At 50.4% G+C, this 20,970-nt stretch overlaps 1 protein-coding gene across 1 annotated transcript; it reads left to right on the top strand.

Moving 5' to 3' along the window:
* The first annotated feature begins 434 nt into the window (after positions 1 to 434).
* LOC109734775 (amino acid permease 3) lies at positions 435 to 9,074 on the top strand. The gene is made up of 5 exons (XM_020293964.4): positions 435 to 690; positions 7,201 to 7,434; positions 7,548 to 7,641; positions 7,735 to 8,092; positions 8,162 to 9,074. Exons 1-5 carry the CDS (start codon positions 558 to 560, stop codon positions 8,813 to 8,815), a joined length of 1,473 nt encoding a protein of 490 aa, XP_020149553.1. The 5' UTR covers positions 435 to 557; the 3' UTR covers positions 8,816 to 9,074.
* Positions 9,075 to 20,970: the final 11,896 nt, after the last annotated feature.

Here is a 20,970-nt window from a genome sequence, read left to right as displayed (position 1 = left end):
AGGATAAATGAGGAGCCGTCCGACGCTGTCCGATCATGCGCCCGGACGCGCCCATGGATGTTTAGGGGGGCGGATTAGGTTGTAGATGCTCTTACAATCTCAAATTTTGATTCACCCGCAATTTTTTTGATTAAATAAGCAAATTTACATTTATTAGGATTGAATAACTTGATTAAGGGGATCTGCTTTATTGGTTGGTTGAAGTATACTACTACTACTACATCTAAAACACCATGTTTGACCTCTCCCATGTAAGTTGGCAGCTTTGTTGGAACCCCGAAACGACAGTGGAAAGGCGTACGTTCATTTCCAGTGTTTTACGATGTGAACAAATAAACAAAAAAGGGGAATAAATTATAGGATATCATACGCGCGTGTACGGCCGTTCTCCTCACCCCCTGTATATATAGGGGAGGGGAGGCTCTTCTCTCTGATTGTCATTCACTCGTTCTGCACAGCCACACCACCTACCCATCCTCCCAGCCAGAGACACAACACAGCTAGAGGGAGGAAGGGGGAGAGGGACGATCACAGCACTGCGCTGCACTGACGGAGAGATGACCAAGGACGTGGAGATGGCGGCGCGGAACGGCAGCAACGGCGCCGTCGCCGGCGAGGCCTACTACCCCCCTCCCCCGGCGCAGGGCGGCGACGTCGACGTGGACGACGACGGCAAGCAGCGGCGAACAGGTAAGCAGCACGATGCTCAGCTCAGCTACTCACTTCCTTCAACTCGCGTCTCTGCAAAATTGCGCGAGGGCTTGCACGCTTAATTATCACGTGTCCGGTTCAGCTAGCTTTTCTTGACGCCAAAACACTACCGCCGGCCGGCCGGCGCGGTCGCTTTTCTGTGCTTGTGCCATCGCCACGGTCGTGCTGTGCGGCGGCCGCCGCCGTCAGTCGCCGCTGCCGAGCCGGGAAACATGTGCTGTGCTGTCCGTGTTGGCGCTACGGAGTTCGGGTGCGGATTTGCCTCCCGCTGTGGGGGGACCGCACGCGACGCGAGGCTACTCTCCGCTTGTGTTCAGCAAAGGCGGAGGCGGAAGGCGGAGAGAAACCACCGGAAAGTTTAGCTAGCTGTTTTCTTGTTTGCTTTCGCGGTGGGCGGAAGAAACTATCATGCTCGCATGCCATGGCCATGGGGTCCTGGGCTTGGGCTTGATCGGTCAAACGTGTTTACGTACGGTCACTATGTCCTACTGCTCGCAAGGGTTGGACGGTTGTCGCGTCCCCTCGGTCTCTTTGGTTTCCTTCCAAATCGGAGGCTTGTGACCTATACACCAGATCAGAATCGGATAGAGAGGAAAAATAATGAAAAGAAAAATGAACAAGCATATCATCTGACGTGCACGTTGGAGCTAGATTTGTCTCGATACCAATATTTTTCTACCAATTATATATGAGCTCATCAAGCAGAGATGAGTGCTCACATGGTCGCAAGCATGGGTCGCATGTGGGTTCAACGGGGTCGCACGGTCAAACTCGATTGGAGGGAAACGGCCGGCACGCCTGTTCACTGTGCATCACTATACTGTCGCCTCTACTGCAGTACTGCTGCTGCTCCGATGCACTGTGAACAGCTGTGCACCTGTTCCGTTCCCGCAACACAGCAGCGTGTCTTACCGTAATAGCGCGCGCTAGCTAATCAATTATATTTACTGGGGAGAAACGTCGTCGGCTCTTTGCCGTTGTCATCGTGTGGCAGGGGCGGGAGGGTAGCGTGGATGCTCCATATATATGGAGAATTACAGGCGCGCATCTCTGACTGACCTACATGCGCGTGCGTTACCGCCACTTTACAGATTCTTCCTTGACCAGCACGTGTTGGAAGGAAATTAGTAGTATCCACCCTACTCGCTAGCTAGCCTTTTTGACAAGAGAAGAGATGCTGGTAGGCCAGGATAGATAGCGCTGCCCCTGAACGCTCAAGCCAACGGCGTCGACGGTCAGACTGAATGACTCCTGATTGTTCATTCTGCGTGCTAACCTGTCAATCTCACCAACTCGACGAAAGCCCCTCGTTGGTGCTCACCCTCTTCCTGGTGGTGGTTTCTCACCCGGCGGAATCTGTTTCCCTCACGCGATATATACTGGGCGCTTGACAGAGCCAAGCCGTATCAGTATCGCACGGGTCAAGTTTCCCTTTCAGTCGATTCACTTGGACAATTCTATGGGAATGGAAACAATATTACTTGCACGCACACCATACCATGCGAGCAACGCACAGAGCCGATATGAACTCTTTTTTTTTGACGCAAAATCTGACCCATGACGTTTTTTTTTTAAACGAGGCAAAAGACTTGCCATTTTCATTGGTTAAGAAGGAGTGAGAATTGCCCGGTTAATTGACGGAAAACCGAGCTAAAACCGATACAATCCAACCCATATAACATGGGTACCACCGGCCAACCTGGCCAGCGACATGTGGGATCACAGAGCTACATCAGCTGCACGAAAACCATGACAGCACATGCCAACAGAAGGCCACACGCGCGAACAACTGACAGCTCCGACTCTGACGACGATCATCACAAGGGAATATGCAGGACTTGCGCCGACCGTACCCGCCGTAGCCGACCATCGAGCGCCTGTCATCGTCACCGCATGGACACACTCCACCGCAACCAAAGCTCCTCTCGACGCCATCATCGTTGCCAAACAGAAATCAGCGCCCCGAAATGGCCGCCTCAGCAAACTACACGACGAAGATGCCGCAAACCACGCGGCAAAGATGCCGCAACCCACGCGGCGAAGATGTCGCCATCCACTGGTCTTCAGGTTGTGGCCGGCTCCGAGATGATGCCCCCAAGGAGGAAGAAGACGTGGAGGCGTCTTCATCGCCCGATCTCGAAGATCTGAGGTTTCCCTCCGGAGCCAAGGCCGCGGGAAGGGGGGAGGAGCACCACACAACAACAACGCTTCCAAGAAAGAGCACGACGCCCACGGGCGTCGCCGTCGCCAGATCCGGCAGAGGCCGGACATAGGATTTCTCCCGGAGATGCTCAACCACCACCTGCCCGCATTAACGCAGCCAACGAACCCCATCTTGCCGAGGCCGACCTCGAACTGGCCGTGGGATCCCGAGACCCACCACGCCCAGATGCGCGCACCACCCCCCAGCCGAAGCCGCTTCCACCAAATCCGGGGCCGCCGCCCCGGCAGCCGCCACCACGCCGAGCTAGCAAACTGGCCAGCTCCTTAGCACCAAGCTGGGGGGGGGGGGGCGCCACCCCGCCCCAACCAGCTGCTGGGCCGAAGCCGGAGCAACCCACTACATCCGCAGCACCGCCGGGAGGAGCCTCGTCCAGCAGCCAGGAGCCTCCATCCGCATCCCCACTCGCCGGATCCACGCGCCAGGAGCCGCCGGAGCGCCGCCAATCGCCATGCCGTCCCCGCCAGATCCCGTCGAGGGGCATCAAGGCCGCACCCGAAGCACGCGCCACCACGCCCCTCGCCGCGCCCGCCTGCGCATCGCTCGCCGCCACCCCGCGCTGCCTCGCCGCGCCGCCCCGAGCGCCAGCGCGCCCGAGCTCCCTCTGGAGCGACCGACCCGCGCCGCACCATCTCGAGCGGGAGGAGGAAAAAGGAACCCCGCCGCCGCCGAGCCGCGCGGGCTTCGCCCGGCGACTCCTGCCGGCGGCGGCGAGGGGAGGGGGGCGGCGGGGTGTGGCTAGTGGCGGCGGCGGCTAGGGTTCGCTGCTGGCCGCCCGTGGGAGCGACCGAGGAGCGACCTGAGTCGTGTTCGACCCATGACGTTTGGAAGCACATCGTACGGCATAGGCATGGAGCTACGGGATCATATCCTTTCGATGCCTTCAACGCAGCAGATACGCTACTCCTATGCGCAAGCATGCCATGGACTAGGACTAGGAGCGGGAAAAAGATGGCCTTGCTTTTGTCCTTTGACTCGAGAAGCTCGTCAGAGATACGGTGTGGCCGCCCGAGAGGCCCGCGGGGTCTGCGCGGATGAGCTCACAAATGGATGCGCCGTAGGGCAGCCGTCTCTGACCTTCGGGCGCTCGCCTCCACGCGGCCCCGCAAATGTATGGCCTCTTCCTAGTTCCTAGCTAAGCTAAGTCAATATCCTCTCCTCCTAGCTACCATGTCGAGGAAAAAAAAAGGAGTCAATATCGTATCCTGGAGTTGGCCGGCCGAAAGCAAACGCGGATCATGGGGCCGTTTAGGTCATCAAGGGACATTCATGAGGCCTTGTGTTGACATTTGTTGTCTCCATGGTTTAGTGGTTTATTTCAACGTGTGATGTGGTATGAGATATCGGTTCTATGTACTCCTAGTAGGATGACATTCATCTTTTTATCACGCACTACCTCCGTCCTTGTTTATTGGTCCCCTTAATATTTTGTGCCAAATTTTGATCGTAAATTTAACTAAGAAAATAATAATGCATGTCATCAAAAATTATATATCGTCAGATTCATATTTAAACATAGTTTCCAATGATAGTATTTTCGGTTACATGCATTAACATTTTGTTAGTCAAATCAAAGATCAAAATTTAACACAAAATACGAAGAGACCAATAAACCAGGACAGAAGTAGCAGAATTAAAAATAGGAAAGCGTAAAATTATAGCGCAAAGTACACACAATTTTTCTCTAGGTAGTAGTAGTAGTATAATGTGAGGGTTCCCCTACATGCATCTCTGATCCAAAGGAATTTTGAAGTGTAATCCTTGGGTTGTTTTATTTATACCATTGAAAGTCATCTTTTGAATCATTATTTTGCATGACATTCCATAGTATTTTATTGACGCCAACAACTTAGAAAGGTTATCCTGTTTTTGCATTGATCAATCAAACATCCTTTCAACCATGTATGATACAAAATGACACGAAACTGCAATTCTACATATCTATTGCTTGTGTTACAGAACTTGTGAACGAAAGGATCCCTAAGTATTTTTTATTCTTCTCAAGGTCAGGATTTCCTTTTGACATTAACAAGATAACCTTGAATAGTTAGACCTTTTGAAAATGTAGACACACATGGGTTAAAGATATACACATATCACCTCATTTGTTCTTTTGAGACCTTGTGATTGTGAGCAAATAGAATCGTTTCACTTGTTCAATTAAGTTCAACTCTGAACTTACAATTTTTTTGGCAAAAAAAGTTGTACTCTTCCGTTGAAGAGTTGTTTTATTTTTAGACTAGTTGTAGTTTTAATTAAGGTTTTTTTGTTTATTACTCGAAACTAAACCAAGGATCTTGGTGGAATTATTTTTTCTAAACTTAATACACCAATATACAAAAATAGTATTCATACTTACCAGGCGCAAAATATTACTTTGTTGTAATTTTGTTTACTAGTGGTTTGAATAGATACATATTCATTCAAAAGGCCCGTCGCTAATATGCAAATATTAGCAATATTTGACGCTTTTTTATATATAGGAGTATCACATTATGTTACTGATTGGACCCTTTATTTATGTTCTCTGTTTGATCCACACACAAGTGAATGATTTTTCTGTCGAGGCGGGGCCAACCATAGTAGCCCCATGCCTGTCTTGTGCCCCGATCACAATAGGTTCATGGAAAATGTTGGTGTGTTTGTGATATCCTGCAAGAGTTTGTCCACCTCTATGTCTTGAGAATTACTCATCCCAAGATAATTTTTTGTTAGTGAAATGAAAATGTTGAGCACGCAAATTACTAGAAGAAGCATAAACATGCAAATTTCAGCTAAAATTATGTCCATTTGTGCGCTCTTCTAGGAAACAAGTTACATATTTGAGAGAGAAAAGTATACTTTTCGTCCCTCAATATTTGACGGAGTCTAGATTTGGTCCTTCAACTCTAAAACTGGACAACTTGCACCCTTAACTTCTCAAACCGGACAAGATTCATCCCTGGTCACGGTTTTGACTGGTTTTGGTGCTGTCCCTCCCTGGTTTTGATCGTTCCGACTCAAATTTGCCTACCTCTTCCAAGTCCACGCACTGTTTTCAAATTCGTTACTTTTTTCAAATACGTGAACCTTTTTAAAATTTGTGTACTTTTTTAAAATCTGCGTACTTTTTTCCAAGTTCATGTACTTTTTCAAATATGTGTATTTTTTTAAAGTTCATTTAGTTCTTTTAAGTTAATTTAATTTTTTAAAATTGATGTACCTTTCATATTCGAGTACATTTTTCTGAAAGAGTCCATGAATTTGAAAATTTTATGCGAACTTGAAAAAAGTACGCGATATGGACTTCTTTTGCGCAAAAATATGTGGATTTCAAAAATTATTTCAACTTGAAACAAGTATGTGAATTTCATACAAAGTTCATGGATTATAAAAGGAACATGGATTTGAAGAAAAATGCGGACTTTGAAAAGCATGTGGATTTGAAATAAGTATGCGAATTTCAGAAACAGTTCATGGCTTTGAAAAATACTTGGATTTGATAAAATTACACAAACTTGGGAAAATACGGGGATTTGGAAAAAGTACGTAAATGTTAAAAAATCACGGATTTGAAAAAAGTATGCGAATTTCAGAATAGTTCACTGATTTTGAAAAAAAGTTTGTTTATTTTTTAAAAATACGCGACCTTGTAAAAACTACGCGGAGTTGAAAAGTGTATGTGAATTTCAAAAAGTTCACGGATATTTTTTTTACAGGAATATGAGTGAGCACCGGTCAAAACCGGGGTGAGTCAACACCAAAAACCGGTCAAAACCGAGTCCAGGGACGAACCTTGTCCGGTTTCGGTAGTTGGGGGTGCAAGTTGTCCGGTTTTAAAGTTGAGGGACCAAATCTAGACTTCACCAAGAGTTGAGGGACGAAAAGTATACTTTTCTCTATTTGAGACTATCATACTATTTTCTTCATAAAGCACGCAAAAATGGCATAATTTGGGTCAAAATTGTTAGGTTCATACATCTTGCAACAATGCGTACATTATTATGATTTTTCCATGACTTCTAACTGACAGTTCCACACTGCCAGAGTAAATTACTCTGTAGTCTGTAGTGCAAATCATCGTTATATTTTGGGATCCCTTATATTTTTCCTTGCGAACTTTGGTAGATTTTTGGTAGTGCTAGATGTTATCAAAATGCAGAGTGTTTAAATTCAAACCTTAAAGTTTCAGCAGCAATTACAACGACGGAATAGTACTAAAAACTTCCAAGATGGTTTCCAAGAAAAAAAAATAACTGACCGACAATCTTGTGGAATTTGTTGAGCAGGGACGGTATGGACAGCGAGCGCGCACATCATCACGGCCGTCATCGGCTCCGGCGTGCTCTCCCTCGCCTGGGCGACGGCGCAGCTCGGCTGGGTCGTGGGGCCAGTCACCCTGATGCTCTTCGCGGCGATCACCTACTACACCTCCGGCCTCCTCGCCGACTGCTACCGCACCGGCGATGCGCACACCGGGAAGAGAAACTACACCTACATGGACGCCGTCGCATCCTACTTGAGTAAGTCTCATGCCTCATATAACCCGACTAACCAGCAAGGAACTTCTTTCTGAATTCAAATTTGGAGACGGGCGCAGGACTAACCATGTTGATGTACTGTTTTGTGAATGCAGGTCGGCCGCAAGTGTGGGCCTGTGGTGTTTTTCAGTACGTCAACTTGGTCGGGACTGCAATCGGGTACACGATCACAGCGTCCATCAGCGCGGCGTAAGTCGATTCACCACCTGACAAAGTTCTCAATGTCTCGAGATTTTGTGTTTTGACATTTGACTGGATGAATGGATGATCCACAAACAACAGTGCTATAAACAAGGCCAACTGCTTCCACAAGAACGGCCGGGCGGCCGACTGCGGCGTGTACGACTCCATGTACATGGTGGTGTTCGGGGTCGTCCAGATCTTCTTCTCCCAGGTCCCCAACTTCCACGACCTGTGGTGGCTCTCCATCCTCGCGGCGGTCATGTCGTTCACCTACGCCTCCATCGCCGTCGGCCTCTCCCTGGCGCAGACCATATCAGGCCCTACCGGCAAGGCCACCCTGACCGGCACCGAGGTTGGAGTGGACGTTGATTCGGCCCAGAAGATCTGGCTCGCGTTCCAGGCGCTCGGCGACATCGCCTTCGCCTACTCCTACTCCATGATCCTCATAGAAATCCAGGTGAGCAACCGCTGCCTGAGAAATCCCCGAGTCCGACGATGTAAGTCTGACAGAATGAACATGTTGTAGGACACGGTGAGGTCACCGCCGGCGGAGAACAAGACGATGAAGAAGGCGACCCTGGTGGGAGTCTCCACCACGACGGCCTTCTACATGCTGTGCGGCTGCCTCGGCTACGCGGCGTTCGGCAACGGCGCCAAGGGGAACATCCTCACCGGCTTCGGCTTCTACGAGCCCTACTGGCTCATCGACTTCGCCAACGTCTGCATCGTGGTGCACCTGGTGGGCGCCTACCAGGTGTTCTGCCAGCCCATCTTCGCCGCCGTCGAGGGCTTCGCGGCCGCGACCTGGCCCAACGCCGGGTTCATCACCCGCGAGCACCGCGTCGCCGCCGGCAAGCGGCTCGGCTTCAACCTCAACCTCTTCAGGCTGACGTGGAGGACGGCGTTCGTGATCGTGAGCACGCTGCTGGCCATCCTCATGCCCTTCTTCAACGACATCCTCGGCTTCCTGGGCGCCATCGGGTTCTGGCCGCTCACCGTCTACTTCCCCGTGGAGATGTACATCCGGCAGCGCGGGATACCGAGGTACACGACGAGGTGGGTGGCGCTGCAGACGCTCAGCTTCCTCTGCTTCCTGGTGTCGCTCGCGGCGGCGGTCGCGTCCATCGAGGGGGTCACGGAGTCGCTCAAGAACTACGTCCCGTTCAAGACCAAGTCATGAGGTTGGGAGTTTTTGCATGCTGTGAAATAATCAACTGGTCGTCGACGATGCTTGTTTGTGCGTGAGAAATCATCGTCGGCTGGGTGCGTCGGTGAGGGGTCTATCCCGTGTTACGCCCGTCTGTGTTGCTCAGAACCTCAACTTACTCAAGGAAGGGATATATTTATAGATCACCTTATCCTACAGGCTCCAGATGTTGGTCCTGACTTTATGTACATAAACTTGAGTTCATACCAAAAACTGAGGATGTTTAACTTGAGTGGTGGGCCGCCCCTTCCTCATCTTCTCACTCTCCGTGTTGAAATGTGTTCCTTCGCCTCTCTCCACCACTTTGGATATTTGAAGTTAGTTGTTGGTGTATGAAATTTTTTATGGTACTCCCTTAAAGCGCCGGTTGCCTTTTCTGGTTTTCGTTACATAATTTTGACTATAATTTTCACATATTGTATTTATATAACGGAAATCATCCGCGTCCATTGTGTGTTTTTCATTCAACGGCCACTGAGTTAATCTCCACTAACCATGTCTGCCATGCATGTACAAAAGGCAGAAGCTAGAGATGCAACCCACATAGCATAGCATTAGAGCATCTCCAACAGCCGCCGAACGCCGCGCGCTAAAAACTACTTTGTCGCACGACCATCGCCTGATTTGGCTCGGCGGGCAGCGCTGGCTCCAGCACCCGCGCTAAAATGCAGCGCGCGCGCGGCTCCAGCAGTGCGCAAAAATGCAGCGCGCACAACTCTCGCACAAACAATATATGCATTCCAAAACAGAAGCAAAAAGATCAACCATAAACAAAAATAAATCAAAATAAATAGTTCAATTTCGTTATTACAACTCAAACAAACAGTTTATCGTTCAATACAACAAATAGTGCAATAAACAGAACAAATAGTTCAACAATACAATATCGAACGCACAAATCATGATGCTCTTTGTCGTCCATTCCATGCCCACCACTCCTCAATGAGATCCTTCTGAAGATCATTATGCGCTGCGGGACATCGAATGGCATGATAGGAGGCAACAAAACGGGCCACCCTTTCAGCCCTCCGTCGCACTCGCACGGGATGTCCCAAGAGCTCATACTGAGAGTAGTCTACATCTTGGCCACGCTCATTCTCGATGATCATGTTATGCATGATCACACAAGCGTGCATGATGTACCAAAGCATTTTCTGATCCCAAAATCTAGTCGGTCCTCTCACAATAGCAAATTGGGCTTGCAAAATCCCAAAAACTCTCTCCACATCTTTTCTAGCCGCCGCCTGAGCATTGTAGAAATCAAGATTTTTCTTACCTTCCGGCTTTTTCAACGGCTTCACAAAGGTTTGCCACCTTGGATATATGCCATCCGCTAGATAATAGCCATAGTTGTATGTACGGTCATTTGTTACAAACTGCACCGGTGGAAAATCACCATTTGCAATCTTATTTATCAGTCGAGACCGGTTGACAACATTGATGTCATTCAAAGATCCAGGCATTCCAAAGAATGCATGCCAAATCCAAGTCTCTTGATCGGCCACCGCTTCAAGAATTATAGTGGAACCCTTTTTTTGGCCGTGGAATTGCCCATGCCATGCCTTTGGACAATTCTTCCAACTCCAATGCATGCAATCTATTGAGCCAAGCATACCAGGAAAGCCGCGAGCTTTGTTCATCTCCAATTGCGTTGTGGCGTCTTCAGCATTGGGAGATCTCAAATACTCCTGGCCAAACACTTGCACAATTCCGACTGCGAAGCGCTTGACACACATGATGGCTTGGCTCTCACCCATAGCCAAGTGATCATCAACTAAATCAGCCGGGATACCGTATGCCAACATACGCAAAGCGACTGTCACCTTCTAAAAGGTGCTATGCCCGAGCTCTCCGGCGGCATTCCTCCTTTGCTGAAAAAACCGGTCATGGCTCGCTAGTTTCTCTGCAATGCGCCCGAACAACTCGGTGCTAATCCTAAACCGGCGACGAAAGTACGACTCCGGGTATGTCGGATTCTCCACGAACTAGTGCCTCATCAATCTGTTATGGGCATCGATCCTATCCCTCCAAATTTTCTGCCGACCCATAACTGAACCACCGTGCTTCAGTTTTTTATTGATGTGCATAGCTAGGATCATTACAAGATCCTCCTCCTCTTCCATATCAAATTCTTCTTCGGAAGAATCATACGACGCACTCATCTACAATGTTCAATACTATGCTATAAAAACTACAAACAACATGCACCAAATTCATGAAGTTTGAGCAATACATACCTTGCAGGCATTTTGTCGAACACCTTGCGGGCGCCGAGCGGCAGCGAGCGCCCGGGCGCTGTTCGTCGGAGGACGGACGCGCACGAGGGGCGGCGGTGACTAGAGGGGGGCGGAGGAAGCCGCCGCGGCGCGGGGATAGGCCGGGAAGCGCCGGAACGGTCGCCGGATGGCGCGGGCGGCGGCGGCGCCGCGGCTGGAGGGGGGGGGGGTGAGTTGCGAGCGAGCGCGCAAGAGTCCGGCACGCGGGAGCGGGCGCAGCAAATAAGCGGCGCGCGATGGAGTTTCGACCCGCACGCTGAACTAGACATGCCGCACGCGCGGTTTTTGCACGCCCGCTGGAGCCACTATACCGATTGCGTGCGCGCTAAAATGGGCAATTTTGCGGTGCGACTGTTGGAGATGCTCCTAAGGGCCATTTAAATTTGAATCGCATTTTTCTTTGCTGCCACAGCCAGCCTTTGTACACACCGGACACCGAAGTTAATACCTTCTGAATTTGTATGGTTATTTCTGGCAGAAAAGTTCTTAGAATATTTTCTAGCAAAAATGCAGGTTCCCTTCCAATTTTTTCTTGCAATTTTTTTTACAATATTTTCTTGCAAAATGCAGATTCCCATGCAAAAATTTCTTTCAAAGTGCAGATTCTCTTTGCAAAACTTTTCTTACAACATGAATGCAACCTTACTACAAAGAAGTGATTCCCAATACATGATGCTCCCCCATCTAACTTGTGACTGACCCACGTTATGTGTACTAGCGCATGCAGAAAAGTATCCCCCATCTAACTTGTGAGTGTTGGTTTGTTATGTTTTCTTGACCGAAGTCAGCAGGAGCTCTGCTATTGCATTAAGGAGAGGGAAAACTGTACATCGGCTGTTGCCAGCTTACAGAGTAGCCAAGTGGCTTAAAAAAGCAGAAGAAAAAACTACAGGCTCATGAGTAAGCCTACTACTAAGACAAAGGGAACTACTCCCGCGCCTCCTGAAGGAGGCGGAGCTCAGCTTTCGCAAGATGGCAAACCTCTCGAGCAGAGAGGCTACAATTCTGAAACACCCTGCGGTTTCTCTCTTTCCATATGTGCCATCCCAGGTACGAGGCGAGTGACAGGCACTCCATTCTTCGCCGCTTTGGAGAGATGCTATTAAGCTCATGCCACCAAGAGGACACCGAGGTAGAGGATGATCCAATGCGCGATACTTCCGGGTCGGAGACAGCAAGATCAACCCATATTTGCCTAGCGAAAGGGAAGACTAGCAGAAGGTGCACCGCTGACTCAGATTGCATATCACAGAGCTTGCAGCATGGGTTATGTGGCCATCCCCTTCTCAACAACCTGCCCGCAGTCCAGTTCTTGTTTTGGAGCAGGAGCCAGAAGTAAAAACGCACTTTCCCTTCAGTTTTCATCTTCCAGACTTTGTTCAGAGCAGGCTCCCGAATCCTCCCAATGAATTGAGCATTGTATGCAGAAATTGCTGAGTACTCGCCGTTAGCAGTCAAGCGCCAAGAGATGGAATCCGCCGTAGAAGAAAGTTGCACATTTTGAATGACCTCCCATAGAGAGAGGAACTGTTGTAGTTCTTCTTCAGAATTCAGCCTAAACAGGCCCCTCATCCATCTTCCTTCCTAGAACCCCTCCTTGATGGAAATTGATTTGCATCTTGACCTTTTGAAGATGGCCAGAGCCATCTTGGCCGGTGCCGATCCATTTAACCAGTTATCTTTCCAGAACAAAGTTTTTGCACCATCGCCAACAGAGATTTTGGTGCAAGCTTCAAACAGAGCAAAGTCTGGACCTGCACAAGGTGTTGCCGACCCCTTCCATGGCCTGTCATTATCATCCCATTTGAACCAGAGCCACCGCAGGCGTAGCGCCCGACCGAAGCATTCCAGATTCTTTATGCCGAGCCCCCCAAACTCTTTTGGCGAACAAATCCGTCTCCAGTTAACCATGCATTTGCCTCCACTAGCTTCTTCTTCTGCAGTCCAGAAAAAATTCCTTCTGATCTTATCAATTTTCTTAATTTCCCAGGAGCTTAATGTCAAGCTGGTGAGGAAGTATGTCACAATGGCCGTCAGGACCGAGTTTGTGAGAACCAATCTTGCTATCTTTGTCATTTGCTTTCCTTTCCAGGGCGACAGCTTGCTTGCGATGCGATCAATCAGCACCTGCTCATCCACCCTCTTCGGCTTACTAACACTCAGAGGTAATCCCAGGTATTTGCATGGCAAGGTGCCCGTCGAGCCTCCAAAAGGCAATAAAATTTGTGATAAGTCTAGCAACTCGCAACAGATCTGGTACACAACACATTTCTGAAGGTTTGCACACAGTTCAGAGATCACCTTTCCAGAATGGCCTGGACTGCGACCATTTCATCACGATCAGGGTTGAGGAAAAGATCCGCGTCGTCCGCATAAAAACTAGCTCTCATCCTGGCAGCACTGTTTGATAGGGGGGAAAGAATGCCCAAATCAGTCGCCCTTTGAAAAATCCTCTGCAAGGGGTCAAGGGCCAGGATAAAAAGCATTGGGGCAAGCGGATCCCCTTGTCTGAGTCCTTTCAAATGCATGAATGGTCTCCCAGGCAAACCGTTGAGAAGGACTCGAGACGAAGACGAAGCCAATATCAAAGAGATGAGGTCCCTCCATTTCTGACCAAATCCAAAGGCCCTGAGTACCTCAATCAGATAGTCCCACCGCACGGAGTCAAAAGCTTTTGCGATATCTAGCTTGAGGAATAGCAGAGGAGATTTACTTGAGTGTGCATCCTTAACCACATTCCAAACAAATAAGAAATTGTCATGGATACATCTTTTTCTTATAAAAGCACTCTGACACGGGGAAATGATATTGTTGAGCTCAGGAGCCAGCCTAGTTGCTAAAAGCTTGCAAACAATCTTTGCAAAACTATGTATCAAGCTGATCGGCCTATAGTCCCTTGCATCAGAAACTGCCTCTTTCTTTGGGATTAAAACCAAGTGCGCAGTGTTCAGCAGGTGGCCCGTGGACCCCTTCAGATAAAAAAATTGTCGTACAGCAGAGAATAAATCCAACTTGACACAATCCCAACAGTGCTTGAAGAAGTTGCCAATGAACCCGTCAGGTCCCGGGGCCTTTTCCCCATGCATGGACCAGATAACATCTTCTAATTCCTCCATGGTGACTGGCGCCTCTAGGTGGGTCAGCTCAAAGGAAGGCGGGTCTAATAATTCCAGGTTGAGTCTCCATTGCCTAACTCCTCGTTGCCCCAACAGACCTCTGAAGTGATTTAGCAAAATTTCCTCCTTATCAGCATGCTCAGTTTTCAGCTCCGTTCCCTGTCGGAGCGCTGGGATGTGATTTTTCCGGCACCTGCCATTTGCTCTCAGGTGAAAAAGTCTAGTGTTTGCATCTCCCGCCTTAATCCAGGTTAGTCACGACCTTTGTCTCCATTTACAGCGCTGGATTGCTGCAAATCCAAGTAATCGAGCTTTTAAATGGTTTCTCAAGGCTCTCTCTTCCTCGGATAGAATTCTATCCTCTTGTGCCAGATCCAGTTGAAAGATGACCTCGTTTGCAATATGCTCCTTGAGCCTCCTGTGCTTTCTAGCAGCTTTGTTCCATCGTTTTAGAGCAACAGCTGTTCTAGACAATTTAGTGTGCAGAACTCTTAAAGCATCGGCCGATCTGACCTCTTTCTCCCAGGCCTTCTGGACTACCTCCTGAAACCCCTCCATCTTTAACCAGTAGGATTCAAACCGGAACCCCTTGAAGCATTGGACTCCCATCTTGCGCAGTATTAGAGGGCAGTGGTCCGAGACACAAGTAGATCCCGGGGAGAGCTGGTACTGAGGGTAAAGCAGCTCCCAATCTTCAGTCATAAGAAAACGATCGATCCTGGTGTGAGTGGCCCTCTCCTTCTCGTTGCACCAGGTATATCTTCGTCCCAGGAGCGGGAGGTCCCTAAGCTCCAGATCAGCGATAAAAGCCCTGAATCTGCCCATCATTCTGATGTTTATATTACCATTACTTTTATCCTCAGACCGAGCAATAAGGTTGAAATCACCAAGGATTAGCCAGGCTGGCTCAGCAAGGTCTTTGATTACTCTCAATTCATCAAGGAATTGTCTCTTTTCATCAGCTCTCTGCGGCCCATAGACAGCTGTGATCGTCCACCGTTTGCCAGTAGTTCTGTCCGAGATCGTGGCCGACAAAGAGAACTCATTGGGGGCTGTCTGAAGCTGAAGAACAGAAAAATCCGCTGAACAAGCAATAAGGATGCCCCCTCGGGTACCATCAGCAGGTTTAAAGATGAAGTTGTCGCCGAATCTCACTCCCAAGGTTTCCACAACCAAATGCCTCGAGATTACAGCTAATTTGGTCTCTTGCAAGCAAATAATGTTGAATCCCTTGTCAGCCACAAAACTTGCCACAGCCGTTCTATTTGCTGGATTATTAAGACCCCTCACGTTCCAATCAAGGATGGCTAACTCCATAAGGAAACTAGAACAGACACTTGGTGACACCACCACAACAAACTGACCTCCCATTGCAAAGATACCAATAGTCTAGGCCCCTAGACCAGAGGCAACCAGCAGACCCACACACGGATAGACTCCAACAAGCACAACACTCTCCACCACACAATACAAATACAGACTAGCATGGAAACAAGAAAGATACACATCGGACCAGGGGCCACGCATCAAGCCACAATGGCAGCCGTCGCAACTTCCATCTCCTTGACCTTTCTTGGGCTGGCCGCGTCCACCAGCGCAGTGACCGCCTGGATGAAGAACTCCGGAAGCTTCTTTTTGTACAGATCACGGTACCGCTGGAAATCTTTGGGGGTTGGCCTGCCATCAATTGGGATGAAACCCCCTTTCTTCATCAGGACAAACTGCGCCTTCTCTATCGGATTCATCTTGCTTGTGGGCTTGGCCGCAAGCCTACCACTGGAGCGGATCGTGGCGGTCTCCGTCGCCTCCTTGCCTCTCTTCTCTCTAGCAGCAGGCGCCGCCACCAGGGGGGTCGGCAGGATTGGAGCTCGGGCAGGGGAGGCGAAGCCGCAGAGGAACTCTTGCAGCACCGCTGTGGAATCTTGGGGGCTATCCACAGGGGCAGAAGCAGGAGGGGCCAAGAGAAAGCCGTTCGCAGCCCCATCCATGCTTGGGGCCTCCGTGCTTGGCTGCCTATGCGGGTCTTCCTCTAGCGAAAGCCTGCATAGGGGAAGGCCCATGGAAGACTGCAGCTCCTGGGCTAGGCCGGCTAGGCCCAAATCCTCCCCATCTCTAATCCGATTTTCACCTCTGTCCTCCGAAGGAGAGAAGCAGATGAGATCTTGGCACTCCACCTCAGCCACTGCTGGCCCTACCAACAGCTGAGCAATATCCAGAGCACCCCCATCCACTTGTCCCATCATTTCCGGCCGGGGCCCGAGACTGTCGCCCTCCTCCAGACATGGGCCAGCCATCATGGCCTGACTTTCACTGGGAAGGAAGGTTGCACCTCTGGTTTCATTAGCTGACAGGGTCGATCCTTCCCCATCCACCATGGTCAACACTGGACCCGGGATCAGTCTGCCCAACCCCACAGGGCCAGGTGCCAGTGCCATGCATGCCACCTCTGGATACACGACAGAGGTGTCGTGACCCAGCTTGTCTGTGCACGCCGTGCATGCACTGCTGTCCAGAGCCTCCACCGGTCCCACTTCGCTAGCGCCATGCACCTCCGACGATCCAGGACCAGCCACCACAACAGACGCCGGCAGCGACGGCAAAACGGCAAGGCTCGCCGTAGGCGTGGAGGAGCATCGCTCGAAGACGCCGTTGACGCCGTGAGCGTATCCGTTTGCCCCGTTGGCGGCGCCCCGACTCCGAAGGAAGCGCGTGTCTCCCTGTGCCGTCCCCGCCCGGCGGCGGCCTCCAGCACCCGCATCGCCACGATGAGCACCCTCGACACCATCACGTCGGCCTTCACCAAGGCCTTCCCGATGGCCCCCACGCCCAGCCCCATCGTTGTCGGGGAAGCGAAGCCGGGAATGGGCAGAGACGCGGGGAGGGGGAGGAGGGAAGTCGCCATCTTCAAACCCGAAGAACCATCGGTAGCCCCACTTGGCTGGCCACTCCGGGGACATGCCCACCTCGGAAGGGAGACCACTGATGTCGCTGTGGTCGCTGAAGTTGCTGTCCGGGCTGGAGCTCGGCGGGGAGGAGAAGTCGATAACGTAGTCGAGGTGGATGAGCACGTCGTGACCAAGCAGCGGGATCTGGCCCCATCTCTCTGGGACCTCGTCAAACATGCCGAGCTCCGGGTAGTGCATGTCGGGGGAGTCGATCTCTCTTGGCTCCTCCAGCTCCAAGCGGCCTCTGGTATGCAGCTTCTCTACGTCCGCCATCCAAACCCAGAGGCGGAAGCAGCCGGTCTCCTCCTCCGATCGGACCTCGGAGTCGACGGAGTCGATGATGGTCGCCGGGTCAAAGAGAGGCCTCACGGACTCCACATCCCAGGCGTGCCTAGGGACGTTCTCCAGGCAGACGCGGACCTTGTACCGCAGCTTGGATGGGGCGGCGCGCCGGAAACGGCTCCAAGGCACGAGCATGAAGGAGACATGCCCAATGGTGAGGGCACCTTGGTGCTGAATGGCAGCGTTGCGCACTAGATGGTCGGAGAAGACGAGCAAGTACTCCCCAGGCGCGTGCACAGAGACCTCCACTTCAACATCATCGATGCGGAAGTGGCGAGCCATGGCGAACTTGACCTTGGTCAGGAGGAGAGCGGGCTGGCTCCCCACAAGGACGGCCACCACTCCCCGGCGCACCAGCACTCTCACCGCGTCGGCAACAGAAGCCGAGCGTCGAGCCACCGCAGAAACCGATCCCAAGGCGCGGCGGACGGCCACATCAGCAGCAGGGGCCTCCATGGCTCTCGATCGCGCAGAAGGAAGGGAGCTAGCAGCGGCAGAGGTGGAAGGCAGGGGGCGCGGCAACACCTCGCGGGGAGGAACTGAAGGAGGCAACGGGGGCGGATGGAAGGAGTGGAAGCACGCGAGCGAAGAGGGGAGGAAGGACGGGGCTGGGTGGAGGGGCAACAACGAGCACGATGACCGACGGCGTCGCAGAGGAGACAGCAGGTGGGGTTGCGGCACTCGGCAATGCGGTGTCGAGGATCTCTACAGTTGAAGCACTTGCCCCAGCACTTACGCAGGAGGAGCTCTTTAAAGCGAGAATGCCGCGACAGGGGACGGCGAGGAGCGGGGGCATCTCTGGCGGGGCGGCCCCCCTTGCCTACCAGCGTCCAACCACCGCCTTGAATGCCTGGCGCGGTCGCAGCCGCCATGATGGCCGGAGCAGGGGCAGGCGCAATGATGGCAGACCGAAGGCGCGAACGCGAGGGCGCCGAGCTCGCCGCATGGGCGCCCATCCCCGCTGCAGCAGAGGGAGTGCAGCCAGATGCGGGGGCCAGCACCGCATCGCGGAAGGAGGTGGGACTCGGAATGGGAGGCGGAGGCGGCGGTGGGAGGAGGAGGGAGGCCGACGAGGGGTTGGCCATTTTTCGCGTGCCAACGGAATGACCATGGTTTGTTATGTGTACTAGCGCGTGCAGAAAAAGAACAAGGCATCGGCGACTTTATCTAATTACATGCTATTATGTTGCATTAAATATTCTTAGTGCATCACCGTTAGATTCACATCCAGTGATCCACAAATAAGGGGCGCCACACCCCGTGGATACCAGATCCTCACTCTTTATATAAATATAAAACACATACATATGAAATAAAATTGTTTTGCAAGACAAATACGATGATGTCACTTATACACGTTCAATTCATGTATTTTAATATATATCAATGGTTAAAGTTGTGCATCAAAAACCATGCAAAGTCAATCGTGCCTTATATTTTGATAAACTTGAGCATAGATATAATTATGATAATTCATGGCATAATCTCACATAGGCATTATGTCCGTGACAAGTAGTGTGTTAAACCAACTCCATCTACTACTATTACTCCACCCAAAGACCATTCTACATAATGCATCTGAAAGTATTAAGTTCATGATAACCAGAGTAACACAATAAGCATGATGACATAATGTAGACAGAAAAAGAACAATCAATATGACCAAACCCCGTCGTTCTATCCTTAGTGGAAACAACACAATACGTGCCTTCGCTCCTCCTATCACATGGCAAGATAACCGCACAGTTGAACCCACCACTATGCACCACTCCCTCTGAAGATCTACTCATCTTATTGACCAAAAAAGACCCATAGATCCGAAGCATACATAGATAGCAATAAAATTACACAAGAGAGTAACTCCAAGAGATTCAAAATACATCAATGAATAATCTAATCATAAAGGCACAATTCTTCGGATCCCACCAAACACACCGCAAAAGATTACATTGGATTGATCTTAGAGAAGATCATGTATTGAAGATCAAAAGAGAGAGAAAGAGAAATCCATCTAGCTACTGCTATGGATCTGTGACACCCCCGATTCAATCGTACACTAATCATACACGCAAATGTGTACAATCAAGACCAGGGACTCATTGGAAGATATCACAACATAACTCTAGACGCAAATTAAAATAATATAAGCTTTATATTACAAGCCAGGGGTCTCGAGGGCTCGGATACATAAGCTCGAATACACAAGAGTCAGCGGAAGCAATAATATCTGAGTACAGACATAAGTTAAAGAAGTTTTCCTTAAGAAGGCCAGCATAAAAGTAGTAACGATCGAAAATACAAGGCCTCCTGCTTGGGACCTCCTAACTACTCCTCGAAGCCGAACTCCACATAGAAACATCCTCGGGATCCTCTGGCTCCTGGACTCCATCATATGATCGCAATAACCGGGAAAAGGAGAAAAGGAAGTAGCAAAGCAACCATGAGTACTCATCCAAAGAACTCGCAAGCAAGGATCTACACTACATATGCATGGTATCAATGAAATGGGTAGTATATGTGGACTGAACTACAGAATACCAGAATAAGAGGGGGATAGCTAGTCCTATCGAAGACTACGCTTCTGGCAGCCTCCATCTTGAAGCATATATAAGAGAGTAGCAAGTATAACATCAAGTAACATCATATAGAATAATCCTACCCGGCGATCCTCTCCCCGTCACCCTGTGAGAGAGCGATCAATGGGTTGTCTCTGGAACTTATCTGGGTGTGTTTTATTAAGTATCCGGTTCTAGTTGTCATGAGGTCGGAATACAACTCCAAGTCGTCCTGTTACCGTGGACACGACTATTCGAATAGATAAATCTTCCCTGCAGGGGTGCACCACATTACCCGACACGCTCGATCCCACTGGCTGGGCACACTTTCCTTGCTCATGTCCGGCCTCGGAAAATCAACACGTCGCATCCCTACCTAGGACCAACAAAGAGGTCAGCACGCCGATCTAAATCCTAAGCGTGCAGGGGTCTTGGGCCCATCGCCCTATGCACTCCTGCACGTTGCGAATGCGGCCGGTGAGCATGTTGGGTAACGTTGCATGGAAAACAAAAAAATTCTATGCACACGCAAGATCTATCAAGGAGATGCATAGCAACAAGAGGGGAGAGTGTGTCTACGTACCCTCGTAGACCGTAAGCGGAAGCATTTGACAACGCGGTTGATGTAGACGAACTTCTTCGCGTTCCAACTGATCGAGCACCGAACGTACGACACCTCCGCGTTCAACACTGGTTCAGCTCGATGACATCCTCCACCTTCTTGATCCAGCAATACGGTGAGGTAGTGAATGAGTTCCGGCAGCACGACGGTGTGGTGACGGTGATGGTGAAGCTATCTTCACAGGGCTTCGCCTAAGCACTACGAAAATATGACTGGGGGTGTAAACGGTGGAGGGGGCCCCCGCACACGGCTAAGCAATTGTCTGGGGTGTG

This window comes from Aegilops tauschii, chromosome 7 (genome assembly GCF_002575655.3).
Source record: "Aegilops tauschii subsp. strangulata cultivar AL8/78 chromosome 7, Aet v6.0, whole genome shotgun sequence".
NCBI lineage: Eukaryota > Viridiplantae > Streptophyta > Magnoliopsida > Poales > Poaceae > Aegilops > Aegilops tauschii.
The sequence above is the reverse complement of the archived record's forward strand: the minus strand, read 5'-3'. Positions and strand labels throughout refer to the sequence as shown.